Raw genomic sequence first — 22,112 nt, 5'->3', positions numbered from 1 at the left:
CTTTTTTTTTTTTGTGGCTTTTTCTTTCTTATGGTTTTCCCCTTTGCTTCTGATTCTTCTATTACTACATGATTAATGTGGGAATATGCTTAATATATGTGATCATGCATGTATAGCCTACATCGGATTGCATGCTGTCTTGGGGAGGGGAGAACAATTTAGAGCTCAAAATCTTATATAATGATTGTTGAAAACTAAATATTAATTATTTTTTTTTAAAGGGGGCGTGGAGAAGAGCAAACAAAGGTTTATCCTGATTTTGGGGATAATAACAGGTGAGAAAAAAAGAACTTTTCAGCTTCAGTAATTTGTACTTTCTCTATTAAAGAAAATTATCTTTACACTGAAAAGAGCAGGACAATGGTTAGGAGGGAAATGAAACCCAGGATAAGTGAGCAGATCAAAAGACAATGACTACACCACTCTAAATAAGTTTAAGATATCTAGGTTAAATAAATTGTATCCAAAGATTATGAAAGAATTTGTAGGCATGACTGCTGAAGTTGATTATCTTTGAGGCATTCTGGCAAATGGGAATTGCGCTACAGGACTACAGATGGGCAAATATCCTAATTTTCAGAAAGAGGGAGAAAATTCTTCAAACTATAGGCTGATAAGTTTGAATTTTTTGTGTAAAAATTCCAAAATAGATTATTGAAGAAATGTTTTGCAAGCCAGACTAAGGGTCAGACTATTCGGGTGGACTCCTTTAGATCCAGAAGGGACATAGGTAGGGAGCCTTTTTCCAATTCAATGTTTTCTCCAGGCTTGGAATGATCTGGCTCCAGATGATTCCTGTGAGGATATCTATTAAAGATCAATATCCTAATAAGATCCAGAATGCCTAACCTGGCCTTCTCTCTGTTCCTCACATATGAGAGATTTCACATCTTCCATCTTTGTGACTTTGTAATAGTTCTCTCCATGCCTGGAATATACTATCACCTCACCACTGCCTTGTGGAATCCTCTTTCTTTAAGATGCAGCTCAGGCAGGGGTGGCTAGGTGGCGCAGTGAGGAAGAGTGCCGGTCCCGGACTCAGGAAGACCTGGGATCAGTTCCAGCCTCAGATACTTAACACCCACACACACACACACACACACACAAACCTGGCTATGTAACCTTGGGCAAGTTAGTTAACCCCAATTGCTTTAGGAAAAAAAAAAAGATGCAGCTCGGGCATCACCCTTTTTGGGAAGTTTTTTTTTTTTTCTGATCGTCTCACCTGCTAGTGAATTCCCTCTCAAAATACCTTGTATTTACTTACTTTGTATTTAGCCTTTATATACACATATACATCCTTTGTGTCCCTTATTAGAAGTTAAGTGTCTTGCAACCAGGATTTGTTTCATTTGCTGTATCTGTATCTCTCTAGCATATCTCACTTGGCCTGACATAGTATATGACTAGTAAATACTTGTTGAATGACTGCCTGACTGACACGAGGTCAACCCCTGCTATGTTCAAACTGTCCTGAAGGGGAACTGCCAAGTAGTTTGAAGTATTTTTTGCTACTGTGAAAATTGTTGAGTCTATTTTAGTGATCCCAAGGAGAATGACAAATTATTAATTCCTAACATTCACACATTTTTGATGCTCCAATGCAGATGAAGATAAAAGAGATAATTTACAGTTAACAGCTTAAATAGCCCAGGAATATCTGTGTTCTCTGACCTCTGATATTCCAGAAATTCCTATGAGAAGTCCAAAGTTTTTAAAGATATTTACTCAATAATTCAATAACTTGGGGTAACATTTGACACAAATGATCTAGCTAGCTGCATTTTAGCCCTGAGTAATAAGCAAGGAATCCTTTGATAATCTGGTTCAATTCTGTTGTCATACAGAATGACATGTAATACAGAATGAGCATGTGCTCATTCCAAGGAATATTTTAAAGTTATCACAGCTTATTTTACGCAGTGGAGACTATGCACAAAACATATAATTTTGCTAGCCCAAATTCTATTTATAAAAATATCTTCTAAGTCATTGGGTGCACTTATGTTTTGAAATCCATGAAAACAACACATTGAGCCAGAATAAAGTTATCTACTCCTCTTTCTTCTATCAGTAAGGAAAATATGTACCAAATGCACATGGAAAAAGGAGATAGTTCTAAGGTATGTATTTGGAAGAGGCCAAACAAATTCAATGCACACTACAGAAAATACAAGAAAAAAGGGAAGAGAAGATATAGAAGCCAAGTAGGAGATAAATCTTAAAAGATTATTTAAAAAGAATTTCTATATTGACAAATACAATTACTAGTCATTCTCACCCAAATGATGGCATAAGACATTCTTGGGAAGTCAACTATTCAGTATGTCACAGGAGAGCCAGCAAAGTCAGTGAGTATGATATTTATCTAGAAAGCAGTTTGGGGGTGATTGTGTGGGAGTGAAGGGAAAGAAAATAGGAGGTAATCCAAGAATACTAGAAAAAAAAGCCACTCTACTAAAAATGTATGTTTCTGCACATGAATGTTTTTAATTGATTTCAACAACATAGAGGGACATTCAGGTCAGGAACTCCATCATTCTGAACAGTGAGAATCTTTCACCGAAGTTATTTGCTGCTTCATGTGTGTAACTAATATAATTTAAGACCTGATCATTTGAAATTCTGGGGTAGGGTGTTCTTTGTTTTTCCAAAGTGATTGGCTAACAAATTTAAGAATGCAAGGGAACTTAAAATAGAGCGTTGGGATTCATGTTAAGCACTCCTAATTTCTATACATGACAAAGGCATCATCAATGGAAAAAATGCCATTTAAAAAAAATTTAAGGAGCAAAGATGCTCTTATTTAACACAATGTTCTAATGCTTAAACACTCTCACTGTTAAGTAGTTCTTGCTGAAATCTAGTTTACAATTTTCAAAATACAATAAATTGAGGTAAAAATGAATTTGTCTAAGACACTGTATTTAGAGTACAGTTCTATATTAAGGAAAAAAGTAACATGATCAAAGTATAAAATATCTGTTATATAATAAAGCACACATGTTCTATAGACATTTATAAGTATTCCTAAGGTACTTCAGAAACAAATAAAAATGAGAAATCAGTTAAGAAAATGGAAGTCAGTTTGCCAATTGACAGGCATCTTGGCAATTTCCAATTCTTTGCCCCCACAAAGAGAGCTTGCTATAAATATTTTAAAACATATAGGTTCTTTTCCTTTTTCTATAATGATCTTTGGAAACAGACCTAGTAATGGTATTGCTAGGTCAAAGGGGATAGGCAATTAAATAACTCTTTGGGCATGATATCAGATTGCTCTTCAAAATGGTTGGATCAGTTCACAATTCCACCAACAATGCCTTAGTATCCCAATTGTTCCACATTCTCTCCAGCATTTGTTGCTTTCCCCTTCAATCATTTTAGCCAATCTAATAGGTTTAAAATAATATCTCAAGGCTTGTTTTTTTTTTTTTTTTGCCTTCTGGAGGGCAACTGGGGTTAAGTAACTTGCCCAAGGTAACACGACTAGTTGTGTTTGTGTTTGTGTGTGTGAAGTGTCTAAGGCCAAAGCCGAACTCGGGTCCTCCTGACTCCAGGGCCGGCGCTTTACTCACTGCACCACCTAGCCGTCCCTCAAGGTTGTTTTAATTTGCATTTCTCTAATCCATAATGATTTAGAACATTTTTTTATATGACTATAAACTGTTTTGATTTCTTCATCAGAAAACTATCTGTTTACATCCTTTGACCATTTATCAATTGGGGAATGATCTGTATTCTTATAGATTTGACAAAGTTCTCTTTGAGATATGAGACCTTTATCTGAGAAACGGTCTATAAAATTATTTCCCCCAATTTTCTACTTTTTAAATTTAATGGAACTGAAATTGTCCATTTTATATAGCACATGGCTCTATCTCATTTCTTCATAAATTGTTCACCTATTCATAAGTCTGACAGGTTATATGTTCCATGTTCTGTCAATTTTCTTGTAATATATCTTTTTATGTCTAGGTCATGTATCCATTTTGACTTTATCTTGGTAACTGGTGTAAGATACCTATCTATACCTAATTTCTGCCAGATACCTATCTATACCTAATTTCTGCCAGATTACTTTCCAAGTTTTCCTAATAATTTTCACCAAATAATAAATTCTTATCCTAAAAACTTAAGTCTTTACACTTTTCAAACACAAGGTTACAATAGTCACTTGCTGCTATAAATTTTATGTCTATTCTGTTCCACTGATACCTTTCTATTTCTTCTATTTTCCAGGTCAGTGGTTTTTCCAATAAGATATTTCACACTGCCTTCTATTTTTTCAGTTGTTTTATAGTATCTTGCTTTCTGATAAAGTCATTACCTTCCAATTGCTTCAATATAATTCTGAAGGAATTATTCTCTTCAGTGAGTTTTTGAAATTCCTTTTCCATCTGGCAAATTCAGTTTTTTAAGGCATTCTTCTCATTGGCATTTGAGTTAGTCTATTTTTTTAAGGTGTTATTTTCTTCAGCATCTTTTTGGGTCTCCTTCGGCAGGCTGTTGACTCGCTTTTCATGATTTTCTTGCATCATTCTTATTTCTCTTCCAAATTTTTCCTCCACTTGATTTTCAAAATCCTTCTTGAGCTCCTCCAAGGCCTGTAAACCAGTCCATATTTTTCTTGGAAGTTTTTGATGCAGGAGTTCTGACTTCGCTGTCTTCCTCCCATTACATGCTTTGATCCTTTTTTGTCCCCCAAAAAGGAATATATGGTCTGATTACGTTTCCTCTATTTGCTCATATTGCCAGTCAATTACTTGACTTTTGAGCTCTCTGCCACAGTAGAATTCTGCTTCCAAAGTAGAAAACTTTTTTCCCAAATTGCTGGGGTTTTCACAGCTGCCAAAACTATTAGTTGGGCACCCTCTCTACTGCCCCCACAAGCTCTGGCACACTGGCCACATACCTCAGGACCACCACCCAAGACAGCGATCCAGATCCAAGTAGGTTAAAGTAAGAGCAATTACCCTCTGAATGGTTGCTTGGTCCCTCTACACTCTTCAGGCCAGGAGCTCTGGAAGCAGCCACGTGGCAGTTGCTGCCATGCTTCTGCCACCTCTTGCTCTTGGGGCAGAGGCCGGGTCATGCTTTTCTTTCCCCCCTATTCTAACAGAGTTCCACACTGACCTTTTACTTTATTTTTGGCATTTATTTTGGCAAAATTTGGCATTTTGGAAACTGCCACAGTTGCTGGTGATTCACTCTCCTGAAGTCTGCTCTGGCCTCTGCTTATTTGGGGCCACCCTGGGCCAGAACCACAGCTCACACAGGACTGTGCTTGGCTCCCAGCTTGGTGCGTTAGACACTTTCTGTCGGCCTGCCAGGCTGCTTTCAGCAGGAGATTTGTTTCTCTGTCACTTTGTGGGTTCTATAGCTCTAAAATTTGTTTAGAGTAATTTTTTCACATGAATTGGAAGTGATTGGAATGGAAGCTCATGCCAAGTTTGTGCTTCTACAACGCCATCTTGGCTCCACCCCACTTTTCTATTTCTTAGTCAATACTAGGTAGCTTTTTTTGCATTTTTTTCTTTTTGGAGTGCAATTGGAGTGACTTGCCCAAGGTCACACAGCTATTTTTTGTGTTAAGTGTCTGAGGCCGGATCCAAACCCAGGTCCTCCTGACTCCAGGGCCGGTGCTCTATTCACTGCGTCACCTAGATGCCCCAATACCAAATAGTTTTGGTAATTACTGTCTTATGATATAGTTTAAGATCTGGTATTGCTAAACTTCCTTCCTTTACATTTAAAAAATAGTTTCTTTGATATTCTTGAACATTTGTTCTTCAAAATGAATTTTGTTATTATTTTTTCTAACTCAGAAAAATAATTTTTTGGTAATTTAGTTGAGATGGCATTGAATATATAAATTACTTTAGGCAAAATTGCCATTTTTATTATACTGGATCTGCCTACTCATGAACAATTAATATTCCTCCAATTATTTAAATTTGATTTTATTTGTATAAAAAGTTTTTTATAACTTTGTTCATATAGTTTGGGTTTGTTTTGTCAGGTATACTCCCAGGTATTTTATACTATCTAGAATTAACTGGAGACAGAAATTGTGGGGATGCCCATCAAATGGGGAATGGCTGAACAAGTTGTGGTATACGATCATGATGGATACTAATGTTGCTATAAGAAATGACAGCTTGATGATTTTAGAAAAACATGGATAGACTTGCATGAAATAATGAAGAATGAAATGAACAGAACCAAGAGAACATTGTATAGAGTAACAGCATTATTGTTTTAAGAAAAACTTTGAGCAATAAAGTAATTTTGACTATTAAAAATGCCCAAATTAACTACCAAGGACCTATGAAGGAGGATGTTATCTGTATCCAAAGAAAGAACTGATAAGTAGAAGTATGAGTGTAATATATATACATATTTGTATCTAATGATAGCCTTCTCTAAGGTGGAGGGGAAGAAGAAAATAGATGAAAAAAAAAAGATAGTTACATGATAATTTTATTAAATATTTAAAAGGAATAGCAAACTGTACATACTAGATTTGCAGTTTCATTTGCAATAATCTTTTTTTCTATTATACTATGTTATGGAAATGATTGTATTATCTCTTAGGTTCAGAAAAAAAAGAAAATGGTGGTCAAATTGTAATTTTACATTGCTAAACACAGCATTACTTGTACATATTTTAAAAAATTCCACTTTAACACCAAAAAAGCACAAAAGTTTCATACTCAAGCACACAAAACAACACAAATGATACTTTAAATAAATCTGATTCAATTTAACTAAAAAGTTAATTTTTAGATAAGGCATTTTACCTCATTTCTCATGATTCTCCAAAGATTTAGTGTAATCCGCCCAACAATGTTTATCTCACTCATTGTATCAGATCCATAGTCATCTCTTTCAGCAGCAAATCTGTTCTCTATTTTGTCATCTACAGAATTGGAAAGAGACTGCATTAGGGCATGTTCAGGTACTTCAGAATGTTATCGCCAATAAAAAAATTGAACCCTTTTTCTTTTACTTCTAATAATTTTTCTTGCTTCTTTATTAAACTCACCCAGAACTGCAGCATTTTTCTGGCTTTAATATGAAAAGTGTGCACTATTTCTATCTTATATTTAACAACTGCTAAATAATAACTGCTAACATTTATGTATCACTCACTACACATCAAGGCACTGTGCTAAGCACTATACAATAATTATTTCACTTGATCTTCATAGTAGCCCTTGGTGGTGAATGCTGTTATCATCTTGATTTTACAGATGAGGAAACCAATTTGATAAAACTTTACATGAGTACAATGCTTTATATTTTTTAAAAGTGCTTTTTCACATTTTATTTTATTCCAATAACCCTATGAGGTAGGTAGTACAAGAATTACTATGGTTTTTTTGCATATGAACAAGCTATATAGGTCAATAGAATCATCAATGGAAAAAAAGTCATTAAAAACGTCTTGCAGAATGGGGTAAATTATCCCATATAGAAGAGGCAAGGGAAAACTGTTACAATGGAGCGGAAGAACAGGAAGGCAAAAGGGAATGGGTCAACCTTACTCTCATTGAATTTGGCTTAGGGAGGGAATGACATACACACTAAATAGGGTATTCACCCTACAGGAGAGTAGGGGGGAAGGGGCTGAGAGGGGGATGATGGAGGGGAGGGCAGGGAAGTTGGAAGCACACACTTTTGAAAAGGGAAAGGGTCAAAGTAGAGAATAGAACAAGTGGGAGTTGGGATAGGATAGAGGGAAATATAGTCAGTCTTTCATATATATCCATTATGGAAATGTTTTGTGTAGCTACACGTGTATAACCTATATTGAATTGCCTATCTTCCCAGTAAGGGTGGGTGATGAGAGAGGAAGGGAAAGAATCTGAAATTCAGTTTTAAATCAAATGTTTAAAAAAAAAAAATTTTATATATATATATATATATATATATGTGTGTGTGTGTGTGTATAATTATTTTTTTTACACGCAACTGGGAAATTATATGATATACAGGCACTGGGGTATAGAGATCCATCTTGCCCTACTGGAAAGTTGGAGGGGGGATGGAGGAAGATAAAGGAGAACACATTGGGGGGAGGGGATATACAGTGGGATCACTGTCTTAGGGTGGTAGGTAGGGAAAAGATGGGGAGAAAATTTGTAACTCAAAATCTTGTGGAAATGAATGATGTAAACTAAAAATAAACATAAAATTTAATTTAAAAAATGTCTTGGGGAGTGGCTAGGTGGAGAGTGAATAGAGCACCAGCCCTAGAGTCAGGAGGGCCTGAGTTCAAAACCAACCTCAGACACGTAACACAAAAAATTAGCTGTGTGACCCTGGGCAAGTCACTTAACCCCAATTGCCCTACCTTTCCCTCTCCAAAAAGCCAAAAAAAAAAAAAATGTCTTGGAGCAGAGATGATCCAATTTGCCTTAACAGAATCCTCTAGTGCTTAAACATTTTTCACTGTTAAGAAGTTCTTATGTTAGAGGGGCAGCTAGGTGGTTCAGTGAATGGAGCACTGGCCCTGGAGTCAGGAGGACCTGAGTTCAAATCTGGTCTCAAGACACTTGACACACTTAGTAGCTGTGTGACCTTGGGCAAGGCAATCCCAGTTGCCTTGCCTTTCCCCCTCCAAAAAAAAAAAAAACAAAAACGGTCCGTTAGAGAAGTAACTGACTTCAAAGCTTCATGGCTAATATGTAGTAGAACAAAGACTAGATCTAGGTCCTCTAGCTCCCAGTCCAGTATTCTTATCAAAGTAATGAGGTCCTAACATGAATACTGCTCTAAAACCTGGATAAAGATATCCCAGAAGACATGTTTTCTATAGTGAACTGAAAATCGGAATAATCATTCTCAACAGAAAATGGAGTTCACATCTAATTTTAAGGACTAGAGATGCTTCAATAAAGTTTCCATTTTTGCCACCAGTGTTAACCATGTGTGCAGGAGCACCTAGCAAACTAACAGGGCAGAAGATTCCCTCGATTCACTACTAGTTATTGAAACAAGTGTGGTAGCCACAGAGATGGAATTAGCACTAAAAATCTTAAGTAACAAGAGATGCTCTACTCTCCCTTAATAGGACATTCTAGTATTTTAACATTTGTAGTCACAAGAAGAAGTTCTAGCTCAACGAGAATGATCCTCTACCATGTGGAAGGAAGGAAGGCTCTTGTATCATATCCCTCTTCCTAGTTATTAAAAGAAAGCAATGAAAAGAGACAGACTGCTATCAGAGATAGAAATAGGTTACATATTATGGAAAAAATTTGTGTCACTGCCTTATCTTACTTTTTGGATTATTAAGATATGACCTAAGAAAAAAGGAGTCAGAATACTCCCACATCTTATCCAACATCCTTATTTTTATTTCTGATGCTTTTTCTTTTCTATCACACTCATTTCTGAATATTCTTCCCCTGTCCCATATCCAGTGAACTGTCTGTTGCAACAAAGATTAAAAAAAAATTCAGCAAAAATAACCAACACATTTGGCTTTCTAGTATATGCAGCATTCTATATTCTATATTCTCATAGTAAGTGTATGGAGTGAGATGTGAAGCCAGGTTTTCCTGCTACCTAACTCTGTAGGTTTCATTCTGCCTTAGCTTATATGTCTTCTCATGATTCTCTGAATTCTTCCTTTATTGTGTCTTACATGACAATAATATCCCAATACATTTATGTTCTACAATTTATTTAGCCATTCCCCAACTGATGAATACCTATTAGTTTTCTTACCTATGTCTCTGATAGCACAGAAAGTGCTGCCACAAATACATTGGTATAAGATTTTGACCTCCTGGGGACAAAGGTCTAAGTTCTGTATTTTTTCCAAAGCAGTTCCCTTTGTGAGATGCCTCTTTTGTAGTTAAGAAAACAGGCAAAAGGCTAATGACATGTCCAAAGTGAAGCAGTTACATAAATGTTAAAACTAGCATGGCAATCCAGGTTTCCTGATCTGGTGCTCTTTTCACTACATCATGTTACCTTCTTCTTAACAATGTGGTTAAAACAAAACAAAAAACCTTCTTGATTCAAAAAAAATTTGTGATCAAATCAAAGACAAAGAATAAAATCCTGGCAGCAAAAAAATTAAATATAATTCAAGTGGCTTCTCATTAAGCTCAGAAGTATTTGCTATTTTGGATTCTTACACTCACCAACTTTTCTTGTGTTTTTGAAGTCATCTCCTCTTTCGTTATTTTCTATCAGATGGTATGGAGACCAGCTTTATTAACATTTCAACTTGTCACCTTGCTCTATGATCTCTAATGTGGCATTTAAAAAAAAAACTTAAATAAGCATTCTCTAACTGCAAAGAGTAGGTAATTTTGAAAGTCTGATCAGAATCAGGGCCTCTGAGAAATAACCCTCAAATTCAGATATTCCTTTAGACTGGTACACGAAGATAACCCAATTTATGGTGCCTTTTTGCCAATAAGACAAAATTGAGGAACAGAGGGAAAGAATTTGATTTAAAGTAAAATGGTGCTTTTCAATTTTTTACTTGTATTTATTTACCTTTTAACTTGTTATACATTTAAGCCACAATAGATTCACAGTACCTGGAACACGGGAGATCATCTGACATAAGTCAACACTTAATGCAGCAGCCCTTTGTAAGAGGTAGCCCCAGGAATGCATCTGAATTTCATATCCTAACAGAATATCAGGATCATACCTAAAGAGACAACAACAAATTATTTAAGAACCAAACTAATTTAATTTTGAATATGCCTTGTATAAGAAGAACTCTGTTAATAAGTCCTACAAAAGCTCTAAGACACAACTTGATTTTTAAAAAAAATTGTAAGTATAATTGTCTAGAATTTATGCACTGATTCCCTATCAGTTTGTTTTAAAATTTAGATGAGCATGGTTGCTTAGAGCCTAGTATAGTAAGGCATTTGCCTAGTGAGACAAGAAACTTTTTAAATATTATTTTTTTCACTCTACAAGTCTTTCTTCTTTCCCTTGATATCCCCTCCCCATCAACCTTTCCCTTAACAAAAACAAACCCCATTATAGACATATACAGTAAAGCAAAACAAGTATCTGCACTGACTGTATAAAAAAATTGTTATATTCTGCCCTCTTAGTCTATCACCTTTCTGTCAGGAGATGGGTAGTATGTTCTATCATCAGTCTTCTGGAACCAAGGTTAGCCATTACACTGATCAAATTCCAAAGTCTTTCAAACATACAATATTTTTGTTATTTTATAAATTGTCCCTCTAGTTCTCATTTCACTCTTTGTCAGTTAATAGAAATCTTTAAAAAAAATTTCTCTGAAAGCATTTCCATCATTTCTTACGAAACAGTATTTCATTACATTTATATTATATACTGTAACCTGTTTATCCATTCCCCAGTTGGTGACTATTCCCCTCAATTTCCAATTTTTTGTCACTGCAAAAAGAGCTGCTATAAATATTTTTTTATGTCCTTAAGTTTATTTTGTAGGATAATCCTCTCTTATGCTACCCTCCCTCTTACTGTCCACCTCTTCTATCCTTTCCCTCCTATTTACCTATTGAGTGGAATATATTTCTGTGCTCAACTCTGTGTGTATATAGGTATGTATTTTTCCATCCCTTGACTAGTTCAGATAAGAGTAAGGCTCAAGTGTTACCTGTTCTGAAACTCTTTCCTCATTTGTACAAATTTCTACTTGCAAATCCCAATTATGTGAGATAATTCTCCCCTAATCTGCCTCCCTGTTCTTCCCCTTACCAGCATAGTGTATTCCTCTTCCTCTCTGTTTTCATTCTTCTTTTAAGATCATTAAGACATATAAAACAACTTCTAGGCTATTTGAGTCAATTAGACTCCCACTAGGTCACCTGATGATAGGGGACACATAACATCTCTTCATATTAGAATGTAAACATTTTATCTTTGCTTAGTCCCTTTTGATTGTTCATCTTTACCTTTTTATGTTTCTCTTGACTCCTGTTTTTGTACATCAAATTTTCTATGCAGCTTTCATCAGGAATACTTGGAAGTCCTCCATTTCATGAAAATTGCATTTTTAACCCTGTAGGACTAGATTCAGTTTGGACGGGTAGGTGATTCTTGATTGTAAATATTTATCTTTTGCTTTTTGGACTATGCCATGCACTCTGCTCCTTTAAATAGCTTTAAATGGCTGCTAAATGGTGTGTGATCCTGAATTTGGCTTATTAGTATTTGAAGTCTTTTTTTTTTTTGGCTGCTTGTACTATTGTTTATTTATTTGGATTTTGGTTATAATGTTCCTGGGAGTTTTCATTTTGGGGTTTCTTTCAAGAGGTGACTGGTGGATTTTTTTCTATTTTACACTTTGCCCTCTGGCTCCAAGAGTTCTAGATAGTTTCCTTTTGTAATTTCTTGAAACGAATTCTAGGCTCTTTTGTTTGGTTGTAACTTTCAAGTAGATCAGTAATCTTAAATAATCTTTTCTTGATCTCTTTTCTAGAGCAGTTTTTTTTTATTTGCTATGTAGATATCTTATGTTTTCTTCTATTTTTCATTCTTTTGATTTAATATATCTTTAATGGAGTCATTACCTTCTATTTGATCCATTTTAATTTTTAGGGAGTTTGCTGCTTGGGTATAGTTTTGTACTTCTTGTGCCAAGGTGTTAGATCCCTTTTCACTTCTTTTTTCCACAGTTCTATTTTTACAAAAGTATTTTAAAACTTTTTTTGTAATTCTTGCTTCATCTCTTCTAAGAATTCTCATCTAACTTATATACAAGCTGTGTTTTTCTTTGAGGTTTTGCTTGCAGATGTTTTGGAGTCATTCTCTTCTTCTGAGTTGGTATCTTAATTGTCCCTGTCATCATCGCTTTTATGGTGAGATTCTTTTTTCGTTAGCACAAATTTCCAGCCTGCTTACCGATTCTGGACTTTATGTTATAGTAGGACTCTGCAAACTTCTGGAGAGAATGTTTTGGCTGGCCTTGCTGCTTCTTTCTTGGGGTATCTGGTGGTTTATTACTCAAGGATTTCAGGGACAGTACACATTGGAGACCTGCAAGTTTTCAGTGATTCCAAATGATATGATTCAGGGCAAAGTCTAATTGCTGCTCCTCTACAAGTTCCCAAATTGAGGTAATTTCTGAGCAATACCTGTGGGTTTTGCCTCTGGCGGGAGTCCCAGGAAAATGCTACTGGACTCAGCCACTGGAAAACTGGAAAGCCCTACTTCTTCAGGGAGATAGAACTGCAGACTCCCCTTTGATCTGGAATTACGGGCTTGGTCATATGGCTTTATCCTTCAGAATGGGTTGGAAACCTGTTCCTGGGGTTAGATGCATGACTGCTACTTGCTTTTGAACTTGGTCCTTGCTAAAAACACAGTCAAGTACCCATGACCACTCCTCACTCTGGGACTCTACCCCCAGGTGCAGGTCCCCTTCTAAGTCAGTCCTGGATCTCTGATTTGGACTGGATAGTGAGCAACAGAGCTAGCAGCTGGCATCTACTCCTGTACCTTGTTCAAGTTTAGGTCCCTCTTTGCTAGATTTGAGACTTCTTCTTACCCTGGTGCACAGCCTCTCCTCTCCCTGTGCTGGAATGATCCACATGGCCATTCCTGGCTAGACCCCATCCCCAATGTCCGCAGACCTCTTTGTGTCTCTCCCTCTGCTGAACTTGGCTGGAAAAATGACTCACTGTGATTTTTTTCTTGAATTTCCTGATCAGGACTCGGTCTGATGCATTTTCTAGATCTGTTTGGAGGAGTTGTGGGGTAGAGCTCGGCTGTACTTCTTCCTGCTACTCCGCCATCTTGGCTCCGCCTCCAAGAAAATATAATTTTCAATGTCATCTAGCTTGATAATCAACTTTTTGGTAGCATAGAACAGTGGAAAGATTGATGGAGGACTTATGGCCAAGATGGCTGGCTGAATGGAGGCAGAGTGCCCAGTTTCCATAAAAACTTGAAATTCCCACCAGACCAATTAATGATTCCAAAAAAAGAAAAAATTCAATGAGAAACCACAATATGTGATTTCTTCTACCCCAGAACTGCACAAAGTCAGTCACTAGTCCAAGAGCAGTAGGAAAGAGGGCCACTAGCAAAGCCAATGCCATTGTAGGCAAACATAACTGTAGACTCCCAGCAAGAAAAGAGACATGTATAGTGCCAGGCTTTCTGGTTGGAGGCAGAAAGAGCAAAGTATTTCTGTATAAAAGACTAAAGAGGTCAGAAGACATTACGAGTGAGGACCCTAGAAGCCCAAGGGAGCTGCAAGCACCAGTGTTTAGACTGGAACAATCTAGGCATTCAGGGTCTCCAATATTTCCAACACTGTCCTAAGAACCCATAAAGAGCCCCGAGGATCTATGGCTCTGTACTTCAAAGCTCCAGGGAGGGCCTAACCATGTGAAGTGGAGATCAGCCCTAGAACCCAAGTGACTCAGAGTAAGACAAAACACCCCAGTCAAAAGTACAGGGGTAGTGCCTGATCCTAAAACAATATAGTTCTTATAATCTGAATATATATAATACCTGATAAATAATCTGGAAAACAGGTAAAGGGAGAGAGAATTTAAAAATCACTGGACTCTTTGAAAAGCATGACCAAAAAAAAGAAAAAGCTTGGATACTACATTTTAAGAAAAGATAAAAATGTCGAAGTAAAAACAGAAAAGAATCTGTTGATCATCTCCTCTAAGAAACCCTAAAAGGAAAAGCATCATGAATGTTATAGCCAAAATCCAGAAGTTCCCATGTCAAAGAAAAAATACTGCAAATATGCAAAAAGAAGTAGTTCAAATAACAAAGGCCCACAGTCAGGATTATATAAGATGTAGCAGCTTCTACTTTAAATGAAATAAACTTGGAATATATAATATTCCAAGAGACAAAATATACAGGGTTACAATCAAAAATAATACTTCACAAAGCTGAGTACAATCCCATGGGGAAACAAATGCACCTTTAGTAGGAACAGAGAACTTTCAAGCATTTCTGATGAAAAGATAAGAGCTGAGTAAGAACTCGGTGGGGGGGAGGAAGCGAGTATCATGAAATCAAGACAAATATAGAAAAGTAAATTTATTTGAGCAACTGGAAAGGGTTCTATTATAACATAGTATAAAAATACTAAAAGAGGGAGAAAAAAGAAGTGTACTTTCAGGGCCTTAATATCTTCAAGGTTATTGAGAGAGTTAAATAAGAAAAACAGGGTCTAGGAGGAATTGATTGGTTTTTTCCTGAGAGTTTAAAGAGGGGAAAGAAAATGGAAGACAAAAGGAATATATTAATGTAAAAAGGAAGAAAAGGTAGAACTTTGTATCTCCTCACAATTGGGGATAATGAAAAGAAGGGTATACAGACATGGAGTAAACAGGCATCAGATAGCACTCTTAACTGAAATGGACAAAGGAGGATTTAACACACACACACACACATTTCATGTAGAAATACACAAAAAGGAAGAGAAATATGCTGCAATTTGGGAGGAGAGAGGGGTGGGGACAGTTTAAAAAAAATGATAATACTTGAGAGGAAATAGCTGCAGGTAAAACAAACTTTTTGATCCTGAACTGGGGGAGAGGATCATAAAGGGGGAGGTGCAGAAGAAAAGCAAAGAATTAGAATCCGAGAGAGTGTCCATCAACTAGGGAATAGTCGAGCAAATTTTGATATATGAATGTAACGGAATATTATTGAGTCTTAAGAAAAAAATGACAAATATGGTTGCAAAGAATCTTGGGTAATAGGATCTGATGTTAAGTTCAGTGAGCAGAATCAAGAGAACTGCTTATACAAAGTCAACAACTCTGCAAAGAAAAACTTTGAAAGACTTAAGAACATTCAGAAATCCAACAATCATGTCTCCAGATATTTAACATGAAGCATATTACCCACCTCCTAACAAAGATATAATAGACTCAGGGTACAGAAAAAGAAATAATTTTGGGATATGGTCACTCTTTTATTATACCATGTCCTAGGCTATATATCATTCCCATGTCTCCTTATTTTCCAGAGATTTAATGCTTCAGAGGGAAAAAATAATAACAATTTCTCTTTCACTTCATTTTATAAATTCTCATACATGAAGTATGGCCTATTTTGTAACTAGATGACAGGTAGTGATAGTGAATTAAGTAAAAAAATAATAGAAAAGGGAGGAGGTCAGGCACTGGGAGTAGATGATAACAGAGGTTGATGGGGGTACTTGGCAGGCTAAGGAAAAGAGCATCACATTTCTAATTGTGGTGATATAGTTAAAAGAAAAGTTTGTGTTAAGCTTCAGTCAGCTTAGCAGCACCTATCTGTAATTCCTTTGGAAATTTTGACAATAGTTCTGACTCAGGTTTAAAGAATGCTTATTTTTTAGAGGGAAACAAAACTAAATGCTATAAAATAAAAATTACATAGTTTTTGTTAAATTGTAAGTTCAAAAGAAAGCTTAGAAAATAATATTTCCACAAAAGAAGAGATTAGAGAATAGAGTCTACATAGAATTAGATTCTAGAACACCTTCAATACTCAGATACATTCAGTATAGCAATTTGTCGCTGTGGCAGGTTTTATATGGTTGAGTAAGTCTCTGATAGAATAAGAGATTGTAGGCAGATCAAGAGATGGTGAAAGGTCTATTACATAATGTGCATTAACAGGACCTTAAGGAATAACAAAGAAAGACATTGTTGCAGTTGTTTAAACATGATTCTTTTAATATTAGTCACTTCATACCTCAATCTTAAAAATGATAAAACATTTAAGTGGGAGTGGCCAGGTGGAGCAATGAGTTAGAGCGCCGGCCCTTAAGTCGGGAGACCCAGGATTGGTTCCGGCCTCAGATACTTACTACCCACACAAAATAACTGGCCGTGTAACCTTGAGCAAGTTACTTAACCCCAATTACTTTAAAAAAACAAAACAAAACAAAACATTTAAGTGCCACCCCAGTATTATTCACTCCAATACGGGGAATCTCAATATTAGTTTTAAGAAAATAGATATGTAGGTGTGATTAAATAGTAACTGTTTCAAAAGAAAAAAAATCACTTTTGTATGAGATAAAATGAAGTTCTGTATAAAGCTGAGAGCACATTTAGAACCTTTTAGATATCTGAGATGCTGAGGAAACAGCTATATTATTCAATAAGCATTTACTGAGCACCTACCATGTATTGGCAACATGACAGGTAAAAAGAAATAAGAGATAAATAACCAAGACTCTGCCCTTTAGACGCTTACTGGTAGAAAAACACACATACAGACATGGGAGACACTAGAATGGAGATTTGAAGGCATCTACGGAGCATACATATTAAATAGAATCTACTTTGAAGGCATCTAGGTAGTATACACATTAAACAGAATCTACTTTAAAAGGCTGATTCATTCAATACATTCATTTTCTTTGAAAGAGCATTAGATAGCTAAATATTACATGTAGAAAAGTCTAAATATTGTCTTGTTCAGTCTTAACTCTGACGATTTAACTGCTTCTCTACAGTAATGAAATCTCAAAATGTGGCAAGACTTCACTTGACATATACTTTGTAAGCTGCCTCAGGTTCTGGACCTAATCTTGAGACTTCTGACCCCAAAATATTATGGAACCTGGGAATCAAGCACAGGCCAGGTTTAGGGAAAGTAAATGGATGATAAACAATGCTCACATATTTATAATGGGTTTCAAAGTGTCAGAATGGAGATCTTACCTCACAGTCTAACATCTATCTCTTTCTCCTATTTACTTTTAAGCCTGAGGTCTTGAGGTCTTGGAATACTACAGCAGGGACTACAAGGCCCTGTCTGATTTTGCTCCCCAAAAAGTTAAATATAATAACACCAGAGTTTAGCAAATCACTGCAATCTTAGTGGTAACAGAACAACCAGTCAAACTGCAGCATATCTCTTTAGACAACCTTTATGCCTTACATTGCATAAATATACATGTGTATATATACATATATATATGATGTATATAAGTTATATACATCACATGGAATAAAGCTCTCTGTAGTCCCCTGGTGGTTCTTCCATTGCCACATTACTTATTTCCCTGTGTTTGCCATATGTTGCCTAAGGAACATGGGAAAATATGCCTTTTAGTAAGTGGATATAGAAGTGAAAAGTTATTGTAGGATTAACATTTTGATACTTAAAACATTTTTCATATCTTTCTACTGCTCATATGGTATTTGTCTGATAATAAGAGCCCAAAGCTACTTTTCACAATTTAGATTTGCCATATTTTCTTAATCATTGGTATAAGGTTTCTTGGAGAAAACATTTGGGAAAAGTTTTGCACCTGCAAAAGACAGACAGAATTCTCAATCCTGGAAGATATTCTTTCTGTTGGGAAAATGCCTAAACAGGAAGAAAAAAAGTGCAACTTCTAGTGACATTATTGGGCATATGCTGGTACATATACACATTGGTATTGATTTAAGTTCTTATGTGCCTTTGGCTAGTACTGTTGGCTGAAAGAGGAGTGTGGGTACTGGAAATCTTTTATATGCTGCAGATACCTTCTTTAAAAAAATGAAAAGCAGCATGGATACTGTGAAGACTCAATAATACCCATCCTATAGCTACAAAAAAAACCCTTATTTTCCTTTTATAGAATCAATGGATAGTAACAGTTTTGATTCAATTTATCATTTTGCAGAAAACTATTTCTCTTGGTTTAAAAAAAACACCACATTTTTAAAAAAGTCCATATGGCTCAGTCTAAGGCCTGCCCCCACGATATTTTTTTCCTCTGTGCATCGTCCCACTTCGGTACATTCCTTCTTTAAACAGGAAACAGGTCAGCTCACTACAAAGCAACCTAAGCAGTTGTCTAAGGTAACAAAATGTTTAAGCTAAAGTTAATAACTTAAGTAACTTCAGACTCTAAGGGCACATTTTCCAGGTTGTCTAAGGTAGTTAAATAACTATTTATAAATCAAGCAATGGAGAAAAACCTTAAATTAATAAAGAACTGAAGTTTTAATAAAGGTTGGAGATACTATATATTGGGGTATATATGGTTATTTTTATAATCTTCCTCATATTTTTGTTAATCACCATTAAAATTAATAAGCTGTTAATATAAAATAAGAAATTATCCAACTGAGTATTAAAAATATAGATCACACTGCTGATGAAACCTCTGAACTGGTCCAGTCATTCTGGAACACAATTTAGAGATAAGCTCAAAAAGGCACTAAAATCTGCATATCCTCTGATCATGAGATCTGCTAGGCCTATACCCCAAAGAGATCAATGAATGTACACATGCACACAAGTACAAACATACTTATAATTATTCTTTTTTGTCAAAGAAATGGAAAGTGAGATGGTGTCAGTTAGTAGGGGAATGGCTGGACAAATTTTGTTATATGAATGTAATGGAATACTATTATGCCATTAGAAATGACAAAAGGGATGGATTCAGTGAAAACTTGTGTGAACTAATATAGAGTGAAATGAGCAAACCAGGAAATCAATTTAAATAAAAATGACACTGTAAAGTTACAAAATTTTGAAAGCCTTAAGAGCTCTGATCAGTGCAATGAACAAGCATGATTCCAGAGGACTAATGATGATCTATGCTACATACTTCCTAAGAGAAGGATTCAAGATGCAGAATGAAACATACATTTTTATACATGGACAATACAGGAATTTATCTTGACAATTCATATTTGTTACAAAGGTTTTGTTTTTCTTTTTAAATCGGGATTGGAGGGAGAGAAAATAAATGCTTGGTAATTGAAAAAATAAAATTAGAAAATATGCATGAAATAGCATTGACAATAACACTGTACAGGCAATCTAGAAAACTGACCAAATTACAGACAGGTTACAGTCTAATAATTTTGTAAATTGGTGGTTTGGAATTCAGAATGCATTAAACAACAGAAAAACTTCATAAAATGATGGTAAGATACCTAGGTTAGTCTTTGTTTAGTTTCCCACAGAAGTCTAGAACAAAAAAAAAATCAATTTCCTATTGAATCTATGGGAAAATGTATACTGAGTCCAAACTGAGAAATCAGGAAGCTAGGGAACACATATTTCCCTACAGCATGAAACTTAGTCTCTAGCATTCAGTTACCTCTGCCTGACTTTACTCAGGTAGTATAAAGGATTCCTGTGTTCCTTGTTCTCCAGAAAGGCGGTGACTTTCTTTTCTTCTCTCACTAGGACAGGAGGACCTAACTTAAAATTCCTTTTACTTCTCCTTCACAACAGATCCTACATTTCTCTTCAGAGCTGAAAAGGCATAGAACTTCTGCCATAAATGATAGTGAGTTGGATGACTTTATTTTAGGGCTTCTAAGATTACTTAAATTTGGCAGAATTCTATCAATGCCAGTGGCTATAATCAAAACATAAATGAAGGGGCGGCTAAGTGGAGCAGTGAATAGAGCACCGGCCCTGGAATCAGGAGGACCTGGGTTCAGATCCAACCTCAGACACTTAACACAAAAATTAGCTGTGTGACCTTGCAAGTCACTTAACCCCAACTGCCTTCCAAAAAAGCAAAAAAACAAAAAACAAAACATAAATGAAAACCACGGAGAGAAAAAAATTTTAATGCCAGCTAAAATCTTTCCACAAAATTGTTGACTAAACAATACACCAAACTGAAACTGCTAAAAGGGACAAAAAAAAAGTACTTTTCCATAACAAAGATGGAATAAATTAACTTAGGAAGAATGTATTGGCCCTTTCATAAGTGAACAGGATGGTGGCCATAAGAGATAGAAAAATACCTTTTATTTAATTAAAAACTATTTTTAAAAAATCCATGTGCAAAGAGGCATGGTGAAAAGATGTGAGCAGTTTGGTTGTTGGAAGGGGCAGAAAATAAATTTTTGCAAAAGTAATATGGCTTAAGTCACCTTGTAAAGGATGTAAGGTGCTGCTGCTCCTTTCTTATGTGAGTAGTTTTGTGCCAGATAATTCTTATGAACTACACACTTATAAAATGCTAGTGTAAAGAATCATTGGATGTTCAGTGGACAAGTCTGAAGGCTGAGAAATAAATAGCAAAGGTTGCAGGGCACTGGGGTCCCTCAACTTGTCTGAATATAACTGTTTTGAAGGCTTCCAAAGCTAAAACTCACAAAATAGTAAATTAAATAGCTATTTGGAGACTGTGAGATGACTAAATAAGATGTGTGGGTTTTATAAGAGAAATGGGCAGTTGAGTTTTTACATCATAAGAAAAAGATAAATAATTGAGGACTAGGAAGATCTGATTTGAGCTACTGAAAATAGTGAAAAAACTGGGTGGACAGCGAAGAGCTGGCAAATATGGAAGAACTAGGCAGGAAGAAAAACTCAGTAGGGATGCAAAAGCCAGAGCTCATAGAGCTCTATCAGGAGACAAGCAGGAGGGAGCCAGTTGACAAAGGGGATTCTCAATGGAAGAGAATTAAAGTCATACACTCTAATTTCAGCAACTGCCTTCTAGCACCATCTACAGTTTGAGAAAGGAGAAGCCTTTCAGAGGCCTATTGCTCTTTGATGCTCCCTACGCTTTGAAGGAAAAGCAGCAAGGAGAACTTAAAAGACCTCATATCTTTCCTTAGATCAACAGGCTGACAACTGACTGGATGATGCAGAATTGTAGTGAGTGAAGTGAATCTGGGCTTGTTTGCAATACCCAGAGAGAGCCAGCTCAATAAACTTTTTAGTTCTTTGGCTTAAAGGATTGTGAGTTAGAAGAGCTTGAAACTACTTTATCATTTTGAGAGAGGATTTGACCAGCAGAAAAGAGTAAAGACCAGAAGAGAAGGCAAAAGAAAAGTGGTCCTGTAGTGCAGCTGTTCCTAAATAAACCAATGACATCACAAGTCTGCCCTTCAGTTACTCAGCTGCTTCCCTGCCATATTTCTCTAAGTATGTATCTATTCTCCTGGACAGATAATAAGTACATTGGTGGGAGAGTATGACCCAGGTTAATGTGTAGATTGTGATGGACTGGTTATTCTTGCATTAGCTTTATAGTGAATAGCTATGATATATTGCTGATTAGTAATTTTGGCTGATTGTCAAGTAAATAGTTACACTTAAAATTTGATGGTGACATCATTATGAGGGGCTGATTTTGTGTAAATGGAATGTGCACCAGACTTGAGAACTACAATGGTGAGGAGGAA

At 36.0% G+C, this 22,112-nt stretch overlaps 1 protein-coding gene across 2 annotated transcripts in view; it reads right to left on the bottom strand.

The window, feature by feature from the left end:
• The window catches only part of REV3L (REV3 like, DNA directed polymerase zeta catalytic subunit), a 257,192-nt gene that overhangs the window by 65,404 nt on the left and 169,676 nt on the right, over nt 1–22,112 (bottom strand). For both annotated transcript variants that reach the window (XM_069077037.1, XM_069077038.1), the window contains exons 19-20: nt 10,566–10,681; nt 6,804–6,922 (exon numbers count right to left, since the gene is read on the bottom strand). In XM_069077037.1, coding sequence (XP_068933138.1) covers nt 6,804–6,922; nt 10,566–10,681 — 235 coding nt within the window. The remainder of the gene's footprint in view (nt 1–6,803; nt 6,923–10,565; nt 10,682–22,112) is intronic.

The sequence above is a fragment of the Petaurus breviceps genome, unplaced genomic scaffold, assembly GCF_028583685.1.
Source record: "Petaurus breviceps papuanus isolate PSGF00001 unplaced genomic scaffold, PetGlider_PUasm1.0 90977, whole genome shotgun sequence".
NCBI lineage: Eukaryota > Metazoa > Chordata > Mammalia > Diprotodontia > Petauridae > Petaurus > Petaurus breviceps.
The sequence above is the reverse complement of the archived record's forward strand: the minus strand, read 5'-3'. Positions and strand labels throughout refer to the sequence as shown.